At 53.3% G+C, this 23,379-nt stretch overlaps 1 protein-coding gene across 2 annotated transcripts in view; it reads right to left on the bottom strand.

Annotated features, from left to right (window-relative positions):
- BSN (bassoon presynaptic cytomatrix protein) overlaps window positions 1-23,379 on the bottom strand; it is a 56,515-nt gene that overhangs the window by 12,598 nt on the left and 20,538 nt on the right. For both annotated transcript variants that reach the window (XM_031611702.2, XM_090147974.1), the window contains exons 3-4: window positions 17,806-18,588; window positions 756-1,163 (exon numbers count right to left, since the gene is read on the bottom strand). In XM_031611702.2, coding sequence (XP_031467562.2) covers window positions 756-1,163; window positions 17,806-18,588 — 1,191 coding nt within the window. The remainder of the gene's footprint in view (window positions 1-755; window positions 1,164-17,805; window positions 18,589-23,379) is intronic.

The raw sequence follows: 23,379 nt of genomic DNA, 5'->3' as shown, positions 1-23,379 counted from the left end.
CCCTTGGGATATTTACGGCTGTGAGCACATCCCTAGGAAAGGGGGCAGGAGCTTGGCCTCGGGCAGTACTGGGAGTACAGCACTGGCTCTGGGTATGGGCAGGGAGCAATGGGCTGGCAGCACAGCCCAGAGGGCACAGCTGGGCTGGCAGCAGTGTGAGGCCAGGAATTTAATTTCTCCAATGGACAGCCCTGCAGAACATGCTGGAGAAGCAAGGCAGTCCCCAAGATCCTCATTGGATGCCAGCAGGAATAAAGGCATTGCTTTAATTGATAGTACAATGAGGCAGCACTGCAATGAGACTCAGTGTCACACTCGGCAGTGGGGGCAGTGTCTGAGAGCCTGTGAGCAGGAGCACTGTGGACCCCGTGGGATTGGGGACCACCAGGGTGCAAGCAGCCTCCCTCCCCAAGGGCCGTGATGGCTCCCTGGGCACAGCCATCCCAGCGCTGTTGGACTGTTTCCCCAAAGAGCATTGAGTTAAAGAAGAAAAAAAAACCCAGTAGAATGAGCTCGGGAATGGCCATTTCTGCAGTGCAAGCTGGAAATGTTTCAAAATTAGCTTTGCATTTAACGAGAACTCTGACTGCCCTTTAAAACCAATGGGGTAAGGACTACCTGAGTATTGCATTATGCACAGAAGATCCTGAATGGTTTGGACTCTAGGGAAGCACCGTGCTTTGGCTGCAGGTATGACAAAATGCCTCTCTGTGACATGGAACACAGTGACCACAGGGGACGAGGGCAGAGCTCACCTCCAGCTCCTTCACCTTCTGCGTTTCAGGGGCTGCACGTCCCTCCTTGCTCTCCCCCTCCAGTTTGGGGCTGACGCTCTTCCCCTTGGGCGCTGGGACAGATGGCTCCGGAGCAGCTTTGGGCGGCGGCTTCTCTTCTGCTTGCGCCGGTGGCTTCTTCTCCGGAGCAGGGCTGGGGGCCCGGCTCTGCTCGGGTGCCCGCAGGCTCCTGGCAGGGGAAGGCTGCCGTTCAGGAGGTGCCACCGGCTCGGCAGGGGCCGGTGCCCGCTGGCTGGCTGCTGTCGGCTGGTGCCGAGGGGAGCCGCTCGCGGGTTGCTTTGGCGCGGGCAGCGGCATCGGGGCAGGGTCTGCCAGGCTCCCTTCCAGCAGCCTCTGGGTTTGGCAGTTCAGACACAGCCATTCGTTTTTCTGCAGGACGTGGAAAGGAAGCGTCATGTTAGAAATCAGTGCCAACGGGGCCTCCCTTTCTCCGGTGCCCAGCAGAGATGGGCATCACGGTGAGCCCTGGGATGGCAGGGTTCTGGCCCCATCACCAGCAAGAGCACGGATCTCAGCAGTCAGTACAACCACGGGGCTGTGCCTCGCTATGCACTGACAACCATCAGAATGTTCCATTCCTCCCATCTTGCCCTAGGGTGAAAAGTCCTTACTACGGTTTGTGACAACACAAAAATCATTCTTGCTTTTTATGCCACCTTTTTAATATCCTGGAGGAGTTTTAATGGTGAAAACTAGATCTCTTGCAGACTACACCAAAACACCTTCAGCATCTATTTGAGGGGGAATGAGCCCAGTCTGAACCTGCCTTTGGCTCCAGGTGTGCTGCCTGTGGGCTGGGATGCGTGGCCCTGCCTGCCCTGTGAATAAGAGCAGCTGAAAAGTTCACTGGAAATGGGGAGATGCAGCTTACTGGGCTGGTATGTGACTGACCACACATCAAAGCAATGCATTGGGCATCAATAGGAATGCACTGGGCATCAATAAGAATGCATTGGGCATCAAAGCCATGCATCAAGCATTGGGCAATGCACCGAGCATCACTAGGAATGCAATGGACATCAAAGCAATGCACTGGGCATCAAAGAAATACACTGGACATCTATAGGAATGCATTGGGCATTAAAACAATGCGCTGGGCATCAATAAGAATGCACTGGGCATCAAAGCAATGCACTGGGCATCAAAGCAATGCATTGGGCATCAATAGCAATGCATTAGGCATTAAAACAATGCACTGGGCATCAATAAGAATGCACTGGGCATCAAAGCAATGCATAGGGCATCAAAGAAATACACTGGGCATCTATAGGAATGCACTGGGCATCAGAGCAGTACATTGGGAATCAAAGCAATGCAGAGGGCATCAAAGAAACGCACTGGGCATCAGTAGCAATGCACTCGACAATGAAAACAACAGCATGGGGAAGGCCCCACCAAGACAATCCAGGAGGACAGGTTTGGGTCCCCAAGGGGATCCCAGGTTTAGGTCAGACAAACCATGGTGTCATGGTGGCAAATGCCAGCACCATCACAACCCAGGTGCCCGCACTGCTGGTGGGTCCCTGACAGCTTCTTGCTGCAATTTGTTTTCCTTGCTACAACAGAGGCCTAACAGCATAATCGTAATGCTTGGGGATCTTTTTTTTTTCTAGGTTATCAGAAAGTACTGGCTACACGAGTATGCCGAAAAAAAACTTCCCAAAGATATTACCCCAAGTACACGCTGTGCGGAAAAGAACAAGACAATCTCATTGAGCGAGGCTCTCAGCAAGAGCCTTCATTTCATGACCTGGAAAAAACAGCGTGCAGCTGGGGCTGTAAGAGAGCCTGCAGGGAGAGGCAGGAGCCCTGCTCAGGGCTCACAAGCACTCTCCCACTCCGAGTCCTCAAAGGGCTATTTTTACCTTCACAGGAATGTCCAGGAATAGGGCCCTGACATTTGCTTCACTTTTGATGTTTCATCATTTTAAATCTTCTCTCTTTTCTCAGCTCACAGCCAGCTGCTCGAAGCCATCTCTCCCCATTCCCCAGGTAAGCCTTTCCCCCTCCCCACAGCCCCCTCTCCTCCGCCTGCCCCATGCAGGAGCATCTTCAGAACGCATCAGGGCTGCACAGGGCCATAAAAGAAACCCTTCAGCACGGCAATATTTAATTACTGCTTAATCAAAGAGAAAGTCTAATTAAGGGGCAAGTGCAGCCTATTGTATCCTAATGATTGCATTTGTCTTCTTTTATTTCGGAGCTAGCTCTCATCATGTTGCCTCTGAATCAGATCTCCTTGCCACACTCTGCTCTATAATTATTTCAGGCGGCAGAAGAAAATGTAATTGTGTGACACAAATTGAATCCCTTCCTCACAGAGACGTTCAGCCCTTCGTTTTTCTTCCAGGAATCCCATTTTCCTTGCGGAGCTCCTCACGTGGTGGGGCTGTGAGGGCAGGTGTGATGGGGATGGCACAGCTGCTTGGCCCTTTTTAGGGGCAATGCAAGTCAAGGGGAATGGGGAGCTTAGGGAAGGGTCGGGTCCCACCTGGGCCGGTGTCTTCATGCCCATGGGTTCTGGTCAGATACTGCAGGGATAGCCATGATGGCAGCCCCTGCTCATCCAAAGCTCAGCCTCCAAACCCAGTGCGTTGTTGGCTTGGCGTTGCGCAGGCAGAGAGGCAGGTGCTGTGCGAGAGCAGAGGTTTGGGTGGAGGTGAGGAAAGGCCCTTTGGGAGGTGGTGGTGCCGCCCCAGGTTGCTCACCAGGTCTGATCTGGACAAAGCCTGCAGCCCTGTCCCCACACGGATGGCCACCCTGCACTGGGGACCCCACAAGTGCTTCCCCAGAGGTGGGGGGCATGCAGCAGGATGAAGCTTATGGGACCCCCAGGATCAGCTGAGCATGACCCCTGGCACAGGAAACAAGGGGCTCATGGGGCCCCACGCCTCCTCAGCTGCCACCGGTTTTGCGCAGCTGCAATGGCTCAGCTCTGCAGGGCCACACTGGGAACCAGAGAAGGGAACGCTCTCCGTTAAAAATAGCCCTGCCAGGAAGATTGCAGAGCCACGCTGAGCTGCCTGTCCCCAGCAGCGAGCAGGGAGGCTACGGCACAGGGAGGGGGCTGCAGCTGGGGGGGCTCAGCCTCTGCTCCCCGTGAGATGTGCCAGCCAGACTGCTGTTCCCTCCTCACCGACTGGGCAGCTCCCACAGCTCCTGTTTAGGCTGAGGGGCCCGTTTACACCCGGGGCTGGCACCCACTGGCGGCTGGCCAGAGCTGCACTCACCAACCACTGACGGGCTTTACCAGGCAATTGTTTTTATTTACTAATGGGCAACGACAAAACGGTAATTAACGACAATAGAAGCCTTCCCGCATCATTTTGGTCAACGCCACCGCTTGGCAACTTAATTAACTGCTGAGTCCCCCAGCGCCGGCGGGTTATGTTGCACTGCGAGCTCCAGCAGCTGTGCCAACACAGCCACCCCCTGGCACAGCCCAGCGCTGCCCACAGAGCCCCTCCTGCACCGAGCTCTGCTGTTATTTGTGCTCCTCAGCATTATTTTACACAATCCAAGTGGCAGATACTAAAATACCGGCACAAGGCTGCACAAAGTCAGATACGTGGCGCGAGGTGTAAGTATCCTACAAGCCAGATCTCATCTCCCAGCATTACACACAGCGAATATCCCACGAATATTTCATTTATTTGCTGACAAGCCCTGCACAGGGCTCATTCTGATGACAGATGGGTGCCTGGGAAATATGGAAAACACTTCTGCTATCTGAATCAAGATCCAAATTAACAGCAAGAGCCCTGCAGAACGGCTTCTTGAGCCCTGCTCCATCTCGAGGATCTTTCTCCCAGCTCCTCGCACATGAATACTGCCGTAATTCATTTCGCTCCCCAGATGCTGCTGCCCAAATGCCAGCTAATGCTTCTTCCCTCGGTGTCAGCTCATTGGCACGGCTGAATTCTCCAGAGCAATCCCTCCATGGGCTGCATGTGATGCCCCTCCATGTGTGCCAATGAGCGCTTCCTTGGGTGGGAACCAGTGGAAAGGATGAGCCTAGCATGCATTGTGGACCAAGCACCCACAGGGGCTGTGTCTACCATCCCTGCTCAGCATTTTCCCCTCTTTAGGGTTGGTTCACACAGTGAGCAATCGAGAGGGAAATACTCCATTTTTGGGGATAGCAGATGAGTCCAATATCTCTAATTTAAATAATACAGCTTGGGATTTCCTTCATCTTTTTCCAAGCGCTGCCTTCTCAACCAGAAGCTCCACAAGGGCTTGGAACCAGATGCTCTTCAAGGTCCCCTCCAACCCAAGCCATTCTATAGGGCAAGTTCTAGCCCAATTGCCAATCTCCCAGTGTTTCTGGAGGAGGAGGCAGGATACCCTGCTTCCCAGCTGCACTGTGCCCCATGCACAGAGCAAACACAGCAGCATGAAACCACAGGCACCACTGTCTGCACGTCCCTTGGCAGAGTCTATTCTACACTAATTGGCTTCATTAATGTGAACCGGGTGAGTATCAGTGCCACCACAGCTCACAGATTAGCTCAGCCAAAAACCACCGATGTCATCCCAGCCCATCACTAAACAGAGCATCTGACCGCACAATGGAGCAATGCTCCCCAGCATTGCCATGTTGGTACCCATCCCCAGAGCCCTCCCGGGGGGACAGGGGGGATACAGTCCCTGCCTGGCTCTTCTCCAGCCGTGATGATGTAGCATCACACTTCGCACAGCAATAATGTGATTAAAAGCGGCACGGGGTAATCTCCATGCAATCAGACCTTGACGCAGCTTCTCCTCCCCCGAGAAAAGTCACGTGTGGGGATTTTCCTTCCCCGTTTCAGCCCCTATGCTGCACCCAGCAGTGGGCAGTGGCAGAGTGGACCAGCAGAGCTGAGCAGCCCTCGCTGTGCCCAGGAGCATTGGACCACAGCCACCGTGCGCACCGCCGCCACGCACCTCACTGGCCAGCAAGGGATTAATGCAGCTGAAAGCCTTTGGCTGATGAGTAATAGCAGCACTGCCTTCACCTTCCTTCGAGGAACGAGCATGCGCCTGCCAAGTCCGGCTTACTGCATGCCGGCACTGGTGGGACGAGCCCAGCCAGCATGGCCACAATGGGAGGGATGGCAAGGAAAAGCTCTCGAAGTGCACAGGTTGGCCGTCAGCACCACCTCCATCCCTTTTCAGTGTCATCCCTCCTTCTGCTGTAACTACCTGAGCAGGAGCACCTGCCTGCTCTGCTAACAAGTAATTACTGCTACCATCAATTAGCACCATATTCTCAAGACAAAAGCCGCTTGACTCATCATTTCAGACCCAAAAATCCAGGCCACGTGCCTGCCAGCACAGGTAGCATCGACCTGTGCCTTTGTGCCCCTGCAGCCCAGGAGTCTTTGCACTGTGACAACCCAAATTTGCCAACGTTGACCTCAATTCTCTGCTCCCTACCCACTTCACACCCCCTTCCCAAAGCAGCTCAGCTCCCTGTGCCAGGAAGCACCTTCTGCATTTTCCGTGCTAAAAATCTTCTCGAGTCTCAAGAATGTGTTTCTAAGTTAAAAGATTTAAACTATTTTCCAATCAAGTGAGAGTATTTCCAAACGAGACGGGTTCCAAGTTCTGGGTGCTGCGTGGGCTGTGTGAAGGGGCTGCTAAAAACGGGTACACAGCTGTCTAAAATTTTGAAACCGGTGCTTTTGGGGAATATATATAGCCATCCCTCCCCACTCAACATATTTCCTTCCAGTTCATTAGATTAAAAAAAACAACAGCAACAAAAAAAAAACCCAAACACCCTCAGTCGGATATTGAGGAGTTAATTTTGATGCTCTTGGCTCATCTAGAAGCCTCAGGACATATCCCAGGGTTGTGGACGAGCATCCATCTCCCTTGGGAAGGGTCTATTTAATGACACTGCTGCGGTAACACGCACATCCAGCAATGCAAACAGCTGCTGCAGAAATAACATCTGTGTGGTGTGGGGAGGCAGGGCTGCCAGGGGACAGCCGTATGTCCCAGCACTCGTGGGACAGCCGAACTCTCACGAGGACCTGGGAGCAGAAAAGCCATCTGCCATCATGGCCATGGGTGGCGGAGGTCGATGCAAGGTTTGCGTCTCTACAGAGCGGGAGAAACAAGCCGCCCGGCGCGGTGCTGTCCGTGGTCCTGAAGGACAACAGACACGGGCACGGCTCGGCACGTTTCGGAACAGTCAGAAAAACAAAGTGCCACAAAAGAGTAGGAAAATGATGAGGAATGAGAGCAAGTCTTAGATGCTGAAAGCGCTTTTTTCCTCTCTTTTCACTAAGCTCTACTACGTCCTCCTTTTTTTTTTTTTTTTTTATCTTGGAGAAAGAGCTAAATTAACTCCCAGCTCAGTTCCAAGAGACTGAATCCAAAAGGATGAAGAATTAAGGAGATTTTCTGTTCACAATAAAACACAGCCAACAGCATTAAATCAGAAGAGGGCCTGGTCTGTTTTTCAAAGATTAGCAATGGCTGTCCCAAGGAAGACAAGTTTGTATTTTCTTCTTTTCCTCTACCGTGACGTTTCTGGAGCTGCATGGGTCATCTACAGACTAACCTCTGTGAAGGTGCTGTGAAACAGAAAGCCCCCAGAGCATTGAGGATTGCCATGTAGGTGCACAGCGCTCATTCCTGGGGCAGTGTTCCTGGTGCTGGTGGCTGGAGCTGGCACTGCAAGGCCATGGAGGAGGGGCACATGGAGCCGAGCACAGTCAGCAGGAGCAGGGGGGCTCACAATAGGAGGATAGAAGGAGAACCAATGGGTTCTAAAGATAAGGGCTGAAGAGACCAAAAAAAAAAGTTAAAATATGATCCCTGATATGCAGGTAGAAGATAGCCCATGAAGTCCTATGGGATACAGGCAGAGTAGAGTGCCACAGGCAGGGAGGAAGGATGATCACGTATATGAGGCTGAAAGCTGCTGGAGAGGCAGAAATGTATCATGGTGACTGCTCTGGGCAGGGGGGATGCAGAGGTGCTCCAAAGCTCTCCCGTTGAGTGAGCTAAATGCAAAGTTCCCTGCTCTGCCACATGCAGAATCACAGTCTTTGGGGCTGGAAAAGGCCTTCAGGATCAGCAAGTGCAACCATCTATCTGACCATCTACCATCTACCAAGCCCTGCCACCAAACCACGTCCCTTAGTGCTACGCTCGTACATCCCTTAAATACCTGCAAGGGATAAGGGCTGCACCAATGCCCTCAGCCACTGCCAATGCTTGGCCATCCTCTGCGTGAAGAAATTCTCCCTAACATCCCATTAAACCTCCCCTGGTGCAACTTGAGACCACTCTACACCTTTTGCAACCCTTTGCTGCCCCTTGCTGGAGCTCATTACAGACCAGCCCATGAAGAGCACTGTTAGCCATGCAGGAGTGAGGATGTGGTACTGCCCCATTGATGCCAGTGCTGCCAGAGCTGCTCTCAGTTCCTCAGCAAGTCTTGAGCTAAAAGTTGAGACACTGAAACCCAGCAGAGAGGGAGGAATTTATTCCATCCCCATTAACAGAGCAGTAATATATTGTTCATTTTTGTTCAAATCGATCTGAGTGTGCATTGTAATTTACTCTGCAAAGTAGTACTCCTTAACTAGATTTATCAGCCTGCCAGGCAGCCTTATCTTTAACAGCCCACATTATCAGGATGTATTTCTCAGCCAAGGTTAACAGAAGCGGGAGGATCTCTACACACTGTCTGCATACCAATAATTCTGCAATAATGCCCAGGAGGAGGCATGGGGCACCATGGAGCCCACACCCTGGTCACCATCTCACAACTCCCATCAGAGCATGGGCATAGCATTGGTGGGATATGTTTTCATGGCCACACTGCTAATGCACACATGTGTCACCATGCATATGTCTGATGAAGTAACCACACCTCTCTGAACCTGTAAGGGGGAGATTTCAAGTCTGCAGCAAAATAATGCCTTCAAATAGAAACCTAGCAAAACTGCAGAAAAGAACTACAGCATTTTAATTTTTTTTTTTTTTTTCTCCCCACTAGACAGGAGGATAAAAAGTCCTTAAAAAAAAAAAAAAAAAAGAGAGAGAGAGAAATCTTATTTAATCAAAACCTTGGTTTTTCACAGGCAGTAGTGTTGACTAAAACACCCAGCCATCCAACGAGCAATTTTCTGTCTCTGATAAAAGCTGATTCAAGCTGTTTGATTGCCCTCCTCTGAGCTGCAGAGAGCCCCACATATGCCAGGCAGCAGCCACTCACTTGCAAACCAGACAAAAACCTGCATCGTCCCTTGCAGTCCCCAACCTTTGCAGACCCTTTCTTTGGGTTTAGCCTCTTTCATGACCACGACGGAGCACCTTCGAAGCTGGGAAATATCTGTTACATGGCCTGGAAGCTGAGGACATCACAAGCTGATGTCCAGTGGGCTCTATACAGTTTTCAAACCAACTACAGCACTTTCCCAGGAGACGTTGCCTTCTGCTGGGGCTGAGAGCCAGCCCTCACCATGCAGACATCAGCACGTTGACACACACATCCCAGGAGGAACCCACTACTCCTGTGGATTTCGTAGAATCATTGAATGGCATAGATTGGAAAGGATCTTAAAGATCACCACCCAGTTCCAACCCCTGCTGTAGGCAAGCTTGCCAAATACAAGGTCAGGTTGCCCAGGGCTCCATCCAAGCCTTGAATGCTTCCACGGCACCCACCACCTCTCTAGACAACCTGTTCCAGCTCCTCAGTGTCCTCTGAGTAAGACACTTCTTTCTAACATCCAGCATACATCTCCTCTCTTTTAGTTTAAAGCTGCTCCCCCTTGTCCTCTCACTATGACACCATGCAAAAAGTCAGTTCTCCTCCTGCTTATAAGCTCACTTCAAGCACTGGAGGGCCACAATGGAGTCTCCCCAGAGCCTTCTCTTCTGCAAGCTAAACAATCCCAGTTCCCACAACCTTTCTCCAGCTCCTGCCTTCCTTTCTTTACCTTTATCTTCTATTTCTACACCCTTACTTCGCCCCTGCCAGCATTTTTACCCTGAAATACACCTTTTCCTTGATGATTGTGAGCTTTAATTTGTTTGATCCCATTAAATGACCATTTTTTCAAAAAAGCCTCTGCCCTGCTCCAAGCTTCAAGATCACCAAGCCCAATTCCAGCAGCACAAGTATTTTAATTAAAGGAACTACCTTTAATCAAGTGATAAGAGTGAAAAATTAACTCTCATAATCTTTCATACTTGTGTACAAGCCAATAATCTATCATACCAAAAGGCTCAGAAGCATTCTAGAAACGCAGATTGCTACAGCAAAGATGCATGAGCCATTTCACTCCCCACATTACACACATCAGCACCTCTCTGTACTTGAGCCTTGCATGCTCCCACCACTGGGAGACCCCAGTGAATGAAACTCCCCCTACCCAGGTCATGGGGGGGCACATGTGGGATCCTACAAAATACCTACAGAGGGTGTCTGCAGCTTGGTGGGTCCAACATATTTTTCGTCATCTTCAGAACAAACTTCTGTAAAGAACTTGCTTTAATTTAACTTATTAAAAAAACAGCTTGCTCCTTCTCACACCTAGAAGTCAAGCTAGAAGCGCGACTGAAGCATCCTCTGATGCTATCAGAGGTGTTGGGAACCCTTGTTACCCCCTGCTCTCCTGCACACCACAGCGTAGATGGGCACAAAGAAGCCCAGCTGATGGCAGATGCCCAAAGCCAGGGCTGTTAGTTCAGCCAAGACAAGAGAAAATGACAAGATACAGCAAAATGAAGCCAGGAAACCAAAGCAAAATGAAATGGTGCTATCCACATAAAATGGTCGTTAGCACTTTTTTAACCACGTGGCCGTTTTTGCTCAGTTTAACACGCGCCTGGGAAGCTCTGCCTTCCCCACGTGCTCCATGCAGACACGGCCACATGCAGGAGCTCTGCTCCCTGCAGCCACAGGAGATCTGAGCTGAGCAAACCCTTGAGGAGAGGCACCCAGTGTGCTTTGGTGCTCCAGAAACCTGCTGCTCCGTGCCGGGCACGCGCCTCCGCCTCCAGCCTGCAGCAAGCCCACGTGCGTTACAGCACTGCTGCCTGGCTCTGCTTTTGCTCGCCTGTTCCTGACGCGCTATTTGCTCCCAGCAAACAGATGACTGCTGGTCACGCTTAACAGTTTCCAGCGAGTTGGGAAATTACATAAAGATGGGAATTTCACACCGCTTGCGGGTGCCGAGCCCTGCCGTGCGGCGCACTGCTGCCTGCTCACCCAGCTCCTCCGTGTCCCATGGCCACAGCCCTGCTCCCATCCCTGCGCCCCAGTGGCACACGTCATCCCCTAATCAGGTCTGCAGTGAGAACGTTTGTTCCGAGCCAACTGCAGCCCATTGCAATCCGGTGCTCTTCTGCTTCAGCAGCACTGGGAATCAGGTGCTCCATATGTACCCTTAAAAATATTGCAGTGCAAAAAAAAAACAAAAACAACCAAGCAAGCAAACTCCAAACGACCACAAAAGCCACAGAGCAACGCAGCTGCAATAGACCGGGCTGAGGGAAGGAGGATCAGCAGGGAGGGAGCTGATGCTGCTCTCTCTCCCTTGGCTGCGTTTGTGTCCCCCTCCGTCAGGATACCCACAGCCCTGGGGGCAGCAGCTGGCCCCACACCACGGTGTAAGTGGCCAAGGGAGAGGTCCTGCATGCCGTGCCTCTGCACTGAGCTGCCTGCAGCCCCATGGGCCGCGTGGGGTTCCTGAGCACGGCACAGCGCGTCCGTGGCGCGGCCTTATTTTAGCAGGCAGAGCAGATGGTGGTGGGAAGAGAGTGGTGCAGAGCAAGAGTGGGGAGGATGCTTTTGCAGTCAGATCTCAGCTCGGCTGTGGGGGGGGGGGGGGTTCGCCACGTTTTCATGGCACTGCCAGGGGGAGCGCTGAAGGCTGGGGTGGGAACTCCAGGCATGGAGAGCAAAGATGTGGGAGAAGCATGTCCCAGTTTCCAAATACCGCATCGCAGGAACAGCTGCCGTTGGCTCAGCACTGTCTCATGGCAAGGCACAAACAGAGAGACCCAAAGAATCCTCGCCAAGCGGAGGCAGAGCCCTGGGAAGGCTCCCAGCCCCGGCCAGGAGGTGCCCTGGCTCAGCTGGGACCCCCCCCCTCGGGCCAATTCCAGGGCTGCCCCCCATCCCCTGCAGCCTCTGGGGTCCTCAGATCCTACTGGGATGGCACGGAGAAGGGGGAACGCAGCGCTTATCGCAGCCGCACGGCGCCGATGGGAAACGGCAGCAGCTGCTCCCTTAAAGCTGCTTCTGTTCCAAGCACATGGAAAACTGTTTAAGTTGCAAAGTGTCATCGGGGGCTTTTGGAAACAGGTTCTTAATTAGCTGAAACTATTTGCTTTTGTGGGTGGATCGCTTCCAGAAGCACCTAAGAGCTTTTAGCAGCAGGAGCACCCTCAGGAGCAAACAGCACCGCTGTGCTCTGCCCCCACAGCCTGCTCCCCCTGGACACACACGTTCTGAGACTGCATTTGGAAAGGAGTCTGCTGCTCCCTCCTGCTGCTCAGGCAGCTCCCTGGAGTTTCTGGAGCACTAATGCACGCTTTGCCAGCAGCTGGCACAGCTGCAGGGCACGCTGCACATTCCCAACCCACCCCTATCCCACTCCCACACCCAGTGGGGCTTTGCTTGCAGCACGTGCCCTCTGGGAATTTTAAGCAAGAGATGGGGAGACTTCAGGGATTCTCAGCCCGAGTGCCTCCTGTAGCTCCGCACTTGCACAGGATGAGTGCCTGCATTTTACAAGGGTTGCATCAGAAACGGCAACCCTATCTCAAAGTGCTCACTGCCCACCCTGCCTGCATCTCGGTTCAGCACTGCGGTTACCAACTCTTGGCAAAGCAGGAAGGAACCAGGACCTGTGGATGTTCTTTTCCAACGCTGCCAGCACGGCCAAAGGCCGCGCAAGGGAAGGCAGCCTGCCCACAGCACTGCTCCCTGCAAGCTGCTGCCTCGTGGCACGTCCCTCATCCAGCTCCTGGTGCCTGCCCAGGGCTGCCTGCGGCAGTGTTGGCAACACTAATAATACACATTCCATACCCTGTGTGTTGACACGCTGTAGTGCACGCGTTTTGCACTGGGGACATTGGGCTGGAAGCTCGAGAGTCCTTCCAGGCTGCTCACAAGCAGAGAAACTCAATAAAAATCAACCATGAAAAAGTGCAATTGCTGTGGGATCAAGTGTAAGCATCTACGTGGATGCCTCCGCTGCTAACTGCAATCATTTCTGTTAACAAACATGCCTCCCTGCCAGCCTCTCCTAGGCTTCTGATTACTTCCTTACAGCCTCATGTACAAAATGAGACTTTATGACTCTGAACAAAGGAAAAACCGAACCCCGCCAGTGCCAGGAGCCTGGATGCAGGTGTGCCAGGGTCTGGGAGAAGGAAAAGTGGCCACGAGTGCCTGCGGGGCTCCAATATCTGCAAAGGGCTGGCACACAGCTCGCTGCACACCTGAGGGCTTCCTTTGAGAGAGCAGAAAAGCAGCACAGATAAATCACAAAGCAGTTTCCAGCATGCAGGGCTTTGCCAGCCAGCACCTGCACCCAGCCCCTGCCAGGGCTTCCTACCTCCAGGAATCAAAGGGGAAATGCTTCCCTTTCAACTCAGCGGCAAACGGCAACAAAAAGACATTTAATTAAATGTTTCCAGCCAGCTCCTGACCCGCACATCTGACAAATTACCCATGAGGCAGCCTTCAGCTCTCCCAGATTCGGAAGGGTTTGGGATAAGAGCGATTCCTACGAGGAGAGGCGAGAAGGCAGGCAGGGCAGCAGCCCCCTGGCAGCCCACATGGGCAGCTGGCACAGCAGCAGAGCACTGCAGCCTTGGCAGGAGTGCACGTCCCTGCTGCGGGCTCACAGGAGGAAGCCAGCACTGGTGCACCCCCAGGCCATCCAACACAGCCTTCTTCCAGCTCCCAGTGAAGCCCAACACGTGCACATCCCAAGCAGTAATCTCATCATCAATGCCGCTGGTCCCTTCCCTCCCCATCCTTTGATTCCACGGGTCTCTGCAGGTGCTGAGGACAATGGGCTGCACGGGGCTGCTGGGCTCATGAGGAGAAACAGGTCTGGCTGGGAGATGGATGGGCACCAAGAGAGAAAGTGCAGGATCTGCTGCCACGGCTGGAAAACCGCAACTTCTCTGCAGTCCTCAACCCGAGCAGAAACACGGGGCTACAAAGCCAATTAAACGCTCGATTAAGTGTCCTAACGTGTTCCCACACAAAGCAACAACGTGGCACGTCAAAAAAAATTAAATAAATAAATAAATAAATAAAAAGATAAAGAAATGAGGAAGTGCCAGGTTGTGTAATGGCCTGAGAGCACATCAGGATAATCTGTGCTGCTCCCAGGGGATGGCAGCAGGAACAGCCAAATCCCCACACCACCTCAGCATGAATCGCCGCCTCCCACTGCCTGCTGAGCGCTGCCCGGGGTGGGGGTGAAGAGGAGATGATGGATTCCTGGGTCACAGCCTGCTGGGGGGCTCTGAGCACTGATGGAGCTATGGGTGACACTGCAGGGTGTGCGACCAAATGGCCCTTAGGGGTCTCTTCCAACTCAGACACTATGATTCTGGGATATGGGATGCTGCTGACCCATGGGAGCACCAACGCCCCAAGCCTGGCCCTACACTTCCATTCAAAGCAAACCCCACGCAAGGTGCTACTGCCCCATGGCACAGAGCTGGGTGACACCGCAGGGCAGCAGGGCACACCTCACTGGGATGCAGCACAGTGCAGGTGGCAGCACCACGAGAAACAACAGAGCCACAGATTCAAGAAAGGCACAGGCTGAGATGGTTTTCTAAGCAGCCGCAAGCCGGCAGTTGGCCCAACGAGGAGCTCGGCATCTGCACAGGTCCTGGAAGCCCCAGAGCACAGCCAGCAGAAGATGGAGTCTGCAGGAGGGCTCCACAGGAGTGGTTCTGCAGGAGAAGCAGTAGCAAGGTGCGTTGTGGGACCCCACTCTTCATTCAACTGGATGTAACTGAGACCCAGCCCCATGCTTTCCCATAGGGTTTGGGCAGCAGGCCCCAGGCACTCAGGTTAATCACAGCACATTAAGCAGCAGAGAAAACTCCTGAGTCACAGCAAGCTGTTAATTACCCATCTGTAAAGGGATTTGCAGGCTCAGATGGGCAAAGCCGACTTCCATGGTGCGCTGTTGGAGGTGGCTCTCATTGTGACTCCAGCTCAGGTGCTGACCCACAGCAAGCTCCCAGCCTCCATGCAGGAGGACAAAATTTGGATGTGGCGCTTGGAGCCTAAATGCAAACTCCTGTTGGGATCTGGGTGCTGTGCAATGGGGACACAACCCCATAGCAGGAACCCCCACGACACCTACAGGGGGTCACAGCCTGCTGCTCAGTGAGTGGCCATCAGCAAAACCTGCTGCAGCTCCTGTTTCAGGCTGCTTAATTAGGCAAAGGGGCATCGTGCCATGCTCCTTTAGTAACACAACATGCACAGCTCATTTGTTCCTTAATACAAAACCACTGGAGTCAACTGGGGTCAGCCGGGCGACCAGGAACATGCCGCAGGGCACAGGGCCACCGTGCTCCAAGGAAGCCCTTGCCAGATCACTCAGGATGGTGATGGCCTCACAGCCTGCCTGCCTGCCATGGAAACCTGCTCCTACCTGCACAGCACCAGGCTGGGGGAGCTCGGGAGCTCCTCAACACGCCGGATCCGACGTGGTGGGAAGAGCACCAGGAGCTGCTGGCAGGAGCTGTGCTCCTGGAGGAGGTGTGACGAGGTGGGAAGCAGCTCCAGGCACCTGCAGTTCTGACAGTTCCCACAGATAACTTATTTAAAGCTGGTAAGGCGAGCAGGCGAGAGAGCCGCAGGTCAGACACGCATTCAGGCTCCTTCCAGCTGGTGGCCAACAGCAGCACAGGACAACACAGCCCACACCTCCCGCAGTGCCACACTGACACCAACCTGAGGGCATAACTCCCCATCCCCTCCTGGCCTCGGGCAGAAGCTCTCTGTGATGCAGAAGCAGAGCAGAGCCAGCCCTGCAGGCGCAGCCCGCAGCTCACAGGTAGGATAGATGCTCAGGGAAAGGAGCCTGCCCTGCTCCCTTCCCAACTGGGAACACCTGGAAAGGCAGGGTGCCATTCCCCCTCAGCACCTCAGCAGGGATGACCTACTTAGAGAGCCCTCAGTGAGGAAGCAAACACTGCCCCTGTTTTTTTTTTGGCCAACCCTCGAATGGTTATCCATGGTTTTGCCAGAAAAATACAACCCCGTGCAGCCCGTCTTCAGCACCGTGACTCAAAGCCTTGAGTGCCTGCAGTGATGAGGCAACTTCATTTATGGGAAATGTATTCGTTTAGCACCACTTTGCTGCAAAACTCCATCCTTCCTCCAACAAGCAGAACATGAGGTCCGTGCCCTCTCCTCCTCCCCGTGCCCACAGCCCACATTTGGAAGCTGGGGATGACAGCCGTGCCCAGGTTTCAGCAGTGCAGACAGACTGCCCGTCCTGCCCTCAGCCAGGGCTCCTCTGCTTCCCCTCAGTAGCTGTCATGCAGCTTCCAAAGGCAATTTGCAAGGTCCTAATTCATAAAGCAATTAATGGGTCAAGTCTCGCTACTTCAAAGAGGGAGCTCCGCATGAATTTCCAAGCTTGGGACAAGCTCCTGTGAGCTGCAGGTGAAACACTTACAGGATCAGACCACAGAGCTATTTTCTGAGAAGATCAAGCAAACCTAAAGCCCGGCCGTATTAAAAGATCTTGAAGTTTTCTTTCTCTTTTTTCATTTTTTTTTTCTCTTTCCAGAGGAGTTTTGCTACAGCTCTCATCCCAGCACCCAAAATGACACCACTTGTACACAGCTCTCTTATAAAACAGGCGTTTGGCACTGGGAAGATGGTGCTTTTCCCCATGGCACAAGCCTGTCTGGGACTCAACTTTTTGGAACAAAATTGGTTGGAATGACAAGTGGAGGACTTTGCTCACGAAGAGCAATCTGAGGAGCACAAATGGGTGCTGCTGCTGGCATGATGGCATGCAGCAGCCTTAACCGGCAGCTCTGGGAAGGGAATAAAAGCGCTGCGTGTAATTGAAACTGCAGGGAGGAGTTAGGGACATAAAATGTAATTACCCGCAGTGGAACGGAGCCAAGATTAGCAATCCTACTTCTGATCACTAAAAGTTTCCCCTTAACTTTTTGCTGTGCTGATGGTATCGGCTTTCTGCCTCAATGCTTCCAGAAGCAGCCCTGGGCTCCCACTCAGTGAGTCCATAAAGAACGGGGTGAGGGTCTGGTGTTCAGCCAAGGGTCTGCAGGATTCCCTGTCACCAAAGCAGGAGGAAGAGGTAGGACAGTCCATGGAGCCCTGACCACAGCACACCCCTCAACAGCTGTGCATGGTGAGGGTGCTTTGGGAGATGCTCCATGATTCAGAGACGTCCTGAACCAGGGCTGATGGGTCTGGGTGGACCTCAACCTTGACTCGCATCCACACAGCCCCGCATCCACCTCCACATCCATCCTCTCAGCCCTCTCCCCTGCATCTCAGACACAATGGAGAACGGAGGGCAGCATGCTCCAGTGGGCCAACACGTGCCCTCAGCTGCTTTCAAACCCTGCTCAGCCCCAACCTGCTTCCCCTGCACCCTCACCATTGAGCAGCAGGACACAGCTTGCTCCTGGGCCTGGCCAAGCAGTGTGCCTGGAGCAGCAGGAGGTGACTCTTTTTTTTGAGACTGTGGCACAGCACGACCTACTTGTATTTCCCTGCCCCATTCACTGACTGCTCCATCACCTTCCAGGAGCAGCAGGTAATTTCTATGGCCTCGAGGGGGCTGCCCCCAGATGACCACCCCTCGCTCTGCTCCTTGTGCCACATCGCTTTCACATCTGTTCTTTATTAATGCTCGCTGCAGACAAGCAAAGCCTTACCAGGCAGCCCAGCCCCTTCCTCCCTCACAAACCAAACCAGCCCACGTTCAGCAACGAAAGCAGGCAGACGGGCCTGCCGGCCCCTTACCTCCACCAGATGAGGCGCGGGGTTGAAGCCGCACATGTTGCACACCTGCTGCCGGCAGCTCGTGCAGGCGTTGTAGTTGGGGGGCTCACCGGAGCCCACGTTGATCTCAGCCTTGCAGAGGGGACACAACACCCTGGCTTTCGGCACTTCCTTTGGCTTGACGCCCGGCTCCGTTTTGCTCGGCTTGGCGGCCGGCACGGCCCCGACCCGGCCCTGCACCCCGGCGGCTTTGGGGCCGGCTTCCTTGCTGGCGTCGCTGAAGACGATTTTTGGAGGCACTTTGCCAGAAGTCTGTGGACTGGGAGCGGGGGCCTCCGGCTGGACGGACATGAGCGTGCTGGCCTGGGTCAGCAGGGAAGCCCCGAAGCCAAAGAGCTTCCCGGTGAGCCCCTCCTGCTGTTGCTCCGCAGCCCCCGCGCCGGGGGTCGGGGCTGTGGGTTTGGGGTCTCCCACCGCCTTTTTCTGCTCGGAGGAAGAAGGCTTTGCTTGTTGGTGCTGTGGGGAAGCCCGCGCTGCCTCCGGAGGAGCGGCAGCTTTCGGCTGGCCGTGCTGCTCCCGCTGCGGCGCGGCGCTCTGTGCTTTGGGGGGCTCAGGAGGGGGGATGGCGCTGGGCTGGGTGGGCGCAGGGGTCTTCTCCTGGCCTGCTGGGAGCTTGGCTGGGGAGTGGGATGGAGATGGAGACGGGGAGTGCAGCTGCTGCTGGCTCTTGGAGCGCGGGGCGGTGGTCATGTCCATTCCCAGCGCCCGCTGCATCTGGCAGTTCAGGCACAGCCATTCCTTCACCTGCGGGATGAGAGGAGGATAGGGATGGTGAGCAACCAGCAGCGGGCAGGGCAGGGCCAGCAGCAAGACGTGTGGCACCGGGCTCACGGCTAACATGTGCCATAAGCAAAGTCCTCTGGGGCCGTATGAGCAAATCGCCAACCTCCAACTCCCCCCCCCCAAAAAACACATTTCAGCACTGTGTTCTTCACGAAAGTGTCTTGCAATCACAGGGAACAGACCCCATCTGTCACAGGTACAACACGCTTGTGCTGAAGCAGGCTTTAATTAGCTTTGTTTTGCTTCCAAGGCTTCTGCCATGCAGCTCTTGCTAGAGACGAGGCTCTCATATCCCTCCCAGTGCTCGTCTGGTGGAAGAGGGCCCTGCATAACGATGCAGAACAGAGGGAGAAAGCCCTGGCAGCCCAACTTACCTCCTGCTCTGGCCTCACTAACCCCACCAAGCCTCCTTCCAAACCCTTGGTGGAAAGCAGAATGGGGACCAGAATGAAGTCCCCTCCGGGAGAGCACAGGGCCTGCAGAGGTCAGGGATGCTGAGGGTGGGGGGAACAGCTTCTCTTCTCACTGGGCAGGCGCAATGCCAGCCTGGGAGCAAGAGGTTAATTCTCACTCTTGCAACGATGAACAAGAGGATGCAAATGAAAAATATAGTGCTCCCTGGCTAAGTGGTGATAAATGAAAGGCTTTCCTCCCTTGAGAGACATTCCCGGTAACATGCCAATGTCTGAATTAAGTTAATTAAAGAGGCTGTATTAAAGTTGCGAGCCTTCTGAAACGAGGAATCCCCAGGATGCTCAGCAGCTGTGCAAGCATTAACGTACAGCACAGTCTGCAGGGTAACCATGCCTGCAGATTGCTCCAAGACAAGCAGGTATGGTGCCGAACAGAACAGAGGTGCTCCCCAGCTCTCTGCCCCACACGTGGCCCTGGGCCTCCAGCACAGCTCACTCCATTGCCCTACAGACCCGGCTGCGTGTCAGCACCGAGCTCCTCTTGCTCTCTGCCGTGCTCATTGCTTGCCCCAAACCTCTTCTCTTCTGCTCCCCATCCCTCCTCTGGACCCTCAGCACAATGGGACAATATGCAGACAGTGCTGCCCAAACCACTGCCCTACACAAACCAGCTACAGAGTGCTGGGCTGCTGCAGCTACTGCTAATTATTAGGTTTTGTCATTTCTCACGGCCTTGCTATCACCAATCTGAGCCACAAACCAAAGATGTGCAGAATTCCTCTTTTTTTTTTTTTTTTTTTTTTTACATTCTCATCCCTTGGAGTTTCTTCCTGCAATGCTATTTCAAAAGAGCAGCTCCCCAAATCCCATCAGCTTTGCATGCCATCTCCATCAGCTCTGATTAAGGGAGAACCAATCCCTTCTATTCAGGTTCTCTCTCTCTCCACAAAGTTCCCAGTATCTAAGAAATGCAAATCTTGCCTCTCTGTGTAATCTTCTTATCCACACTTTAAGACCCTGGGGCTAGGTAGAAATTGGGGAAAGAATCTCCACAGCACAGAGCTGCTCCCCAGCAATGGGAGGTGCCTTCTGGCTCCTGCTGGCCATGCAAGCCAAGCGTGGCTCATGGACACGCCACCAGGGTAGCCCTGGGGGGCTGATGGAGCCCTCGGCTGGCTTGCCTCCCCCTGTGTGGGCAGACTGACTGCAGCAGGGAGGAGAAATGGGAGAGCAATGGAAATGAGAACAGAAAGAATGTATTTTTACCGTTTCTACATCCATGCTGGTTAACCAGCAAGAGGAAATCTGAGTGGGGGAATAATGAAAACCACAAAGGGAATCGGGGCGCAAAGGACGGTTCTGAAACCAAACCAGTCCCCCGATGGGGGGTGAGCGAGGCTGGTTAAAAGGGAATGTGACTGCTGGGCAAAATGAAGGGCACCTCTAGAGGTGGCAAATCAACAGCATTCAGAGCTCAGCATCACCAGGACCGACTGATTGATGGGAATGGGAAGCTGTAAAGTGCACGAATTGCAGCAAAACGCAGGAACTGCACAAAAGTCTCTCCGGGTCCTTTCATCGAGTGCAGCGGGGACAAAGGCTGGCCAAGGAAGGACACGGGTTCATTAATGGATGGAGTGAGTAAAGCTGCTAATGAGACAGATAGGGCACGAGTGCGCTAATTACTGCTGGTGAACGTTTGGAAGGAAGCGGGATAATGCTCATAACAAGGATGAAGCATTTCCAGCTTATTAGCAACTGAGACGAACATCCAACAACATCTACCAGCACTAAGGATATTTAAATTTGGCAGATCTGAATAATTTTGCATCCAAGAGATCTCTGAGAGCTAAGAAAGCTGCTGCGTGCCGATGTTCATCTTCAAGCATAGTGAGGAAATCTTAGAGGTCTGGAAGAGTTGCCTGCTTGGATACCCAAGGCACGAGGGTATGACCTGACAGGACAGCCAGCCAGACATCCATCCAGGAGAGAAAGATGACACTGGAGTCACGCAGCAGAGAACTGAAGGGCAAGCAGATATGCCACTCAATGTGGTTTTGGGGAAAATAGGTCATGGCAAGCAAACTTGATTTTATTCCCTGCTAAGAGTGTAGAATTGCTATTAGCAATGAATGGAAGTGATGCCCAAAAGGTGTTTGAGCCAAGCAATGTCTGGTATGCTGACAAAAAAAAAAAAAAAAGAATACCCTATAGAATATGACTATGAGATCTGGAGGACAATGGGGGCTTACCACTACTTGGGTACCCTCCAGTAAGCCGCCCATCACCACGGAACAGCACCTACAACAGCGTCTGGTAGAGGGATAAACTCCTATTTAGGGGGTCCTGAATGAAGCAGGATGCTGGTGAGCATGGAGGCAGCTCAGTTCTACCTCCAGCAGCGAGGGAGCCCTTCCAGAACCACAGCCAGTGCCACGCCAACATTTTGAAATGAGGAGTCCAACCCACAGAGGATATGGGCTGGAGCTGGGAAAGGGAGTCTAGGAGAAAATGTCTGTAATGGGAGAATTAAAGAGGCCGATCTTTTTGCTTTATCAAAGAGGAGATGAAGAAGTGACTTGATTATGGCATTCAGTAGAAACAATGTCAGGTACTAAAAGGTTCTTAATTAGGCAGAAAAGAGCATGAAAAGAACGAACGACTGGAAATGGAAGCCAAATATATTAAGCATCATTTTTAACAGCAGATGTTTCTAACCATTAAAGCAAATTATACACATGCTGCTGGGCTCGGTACAAGGCTCAGGGAGGCAAAACTTACACAGCCTTTCATCTAGAGAGGATTTAGTGCCCAAATCCATCCTAGCTGTGAACATTGGAGCCATCCAGCCCTCACCGGCGCTTGGTAGGAACATAACCACAGTGTGCATCCATCTGCCTGCCCAACGTGCCCATGGGGCAGGGATATGTAGCACATGCTGGCTGTGCCACAGCTGATGGAGACACCGTGCTTAGCACTGGCTGATGTCCAGCTGCCACCCACCCGCACCCCAGGTCCTTTTCAGCAGAGCTGCTCCATCCTTACATCCCCCACCTTGTGTCAATAGCGGGTGTTGCCACAACCCAGGTGCAGACATTGCACTTGGATGTGCTGAACCTCACGAGGATCTCCTGGGCCCACAGCTCAGCCTGCCTGGGTCTCTGGATGGCATCCTGCCCCTGGGGCACGTCAACCACAATACACAGCTTGGTGTCATCCGCAGTGAGCAGGCTGTTTTGTTCTCTAGAGGTAAGACAATACAGCTCTGAAAGCATCGTCCGCGCAGGGCGCAGCCTTTGCAGCACATAGGAGAAGCCTCAAAGTGAACTGCAAGCAGAAGGACTTCTCAATAAATGCCCAAGACCGTCTTCAAGCCAAAATTTAGGATTATCACAGAGAATAATTCTGTCTTCACTGCAAGCTGTCTATTTGAAGGTCACACAGAACACTGTCCTACTGCACAAGCAGCAGAGGACAGGAGAGCATTAGATGATCCTATTTATGACTTAGGAGACCTGAGAGCGCAGCCCTGTGCCACAAGAACCCTTAGGTCTGCTGGGAGCACAGCTCATCCAACCCGCTGGAAATGATTATTTTAGGCTGGGAAGAGCAGTTCCCCAGTCATCCCCAGTGGGGTTTGTTCATTCCCATCTGAGGTCAGCCTCTTACATCATGGGGTGCACAGCCAGCTGGAAAGCACAACATGCTCATGGGAAACAAGAGAAGAAAAGGAATGGGGGTTAACTCCAATTTGCCCCAAGCACTTGTTTAATAGTCTGCGTAATCATGAAAAACCACATTTGGAGCCAGCAAGCAGCCAGCCTCCAGCAGAACGCCCTCAGCTGCAGGCCTGCAGGAGCCCCAGAGCATCGTCTCCTGCAGCCAGCCCAGAGGGGCACAGCTCCCTCAATGCTCTCCCTGGGCAGCAACACCCCCAGGGCAGTGCAAACAAAATGGAGGCTGCAATTTGGAATTGCAGGTGCTGAGCTCATTGCTCTGGAAGCTCACTGCAGCGCGCCATGCATGGGATGAAGAGCAGTGCCATCGGTGGGTGCTGCCCCAGAGGAACACTGCAGCATCCTGCCCTCCTCCTGGTGCTGCAGAGCTGCCGGGAACCTGCCTCAAGTGTCCTCACATGCCTCCAACTCATCAGCTCTGCTTGCAGCTGAAGAGCCACAGTCTAAAGAAATCAGCTTGTCAGCAAAACAGTCCATCTCTCTGTTACGCCCAAGTTTTGCTCGTTTCTCCTACAGCAGCACAGGGACAGCCCAGCACAGGGCGCGCAGCCCGCTTGTAAATCATTCCCCGGGGGGTTGCAGCGTGCTGCTGCACCAGTGAG

This window comes from Phasianus colchicus, chromosome 11 (genome assembly GCF_987193195.1).
Source record: "Phasianus colchicus chromosome 11, bPhaCol1.hap1.1, whole genome shotgun sequence".
Lineage (NCBI taxonomy): Eukaryota > Metazoa > Chordata > Aves > Galliformes > Phasianidae > Phasianus > Phasianus colchicus.
The sequence above is the reverse complement of the archived record's forward strand: the minus strand, read 5'-3'. Positions and strand labels throughout refer to the sequence as shown.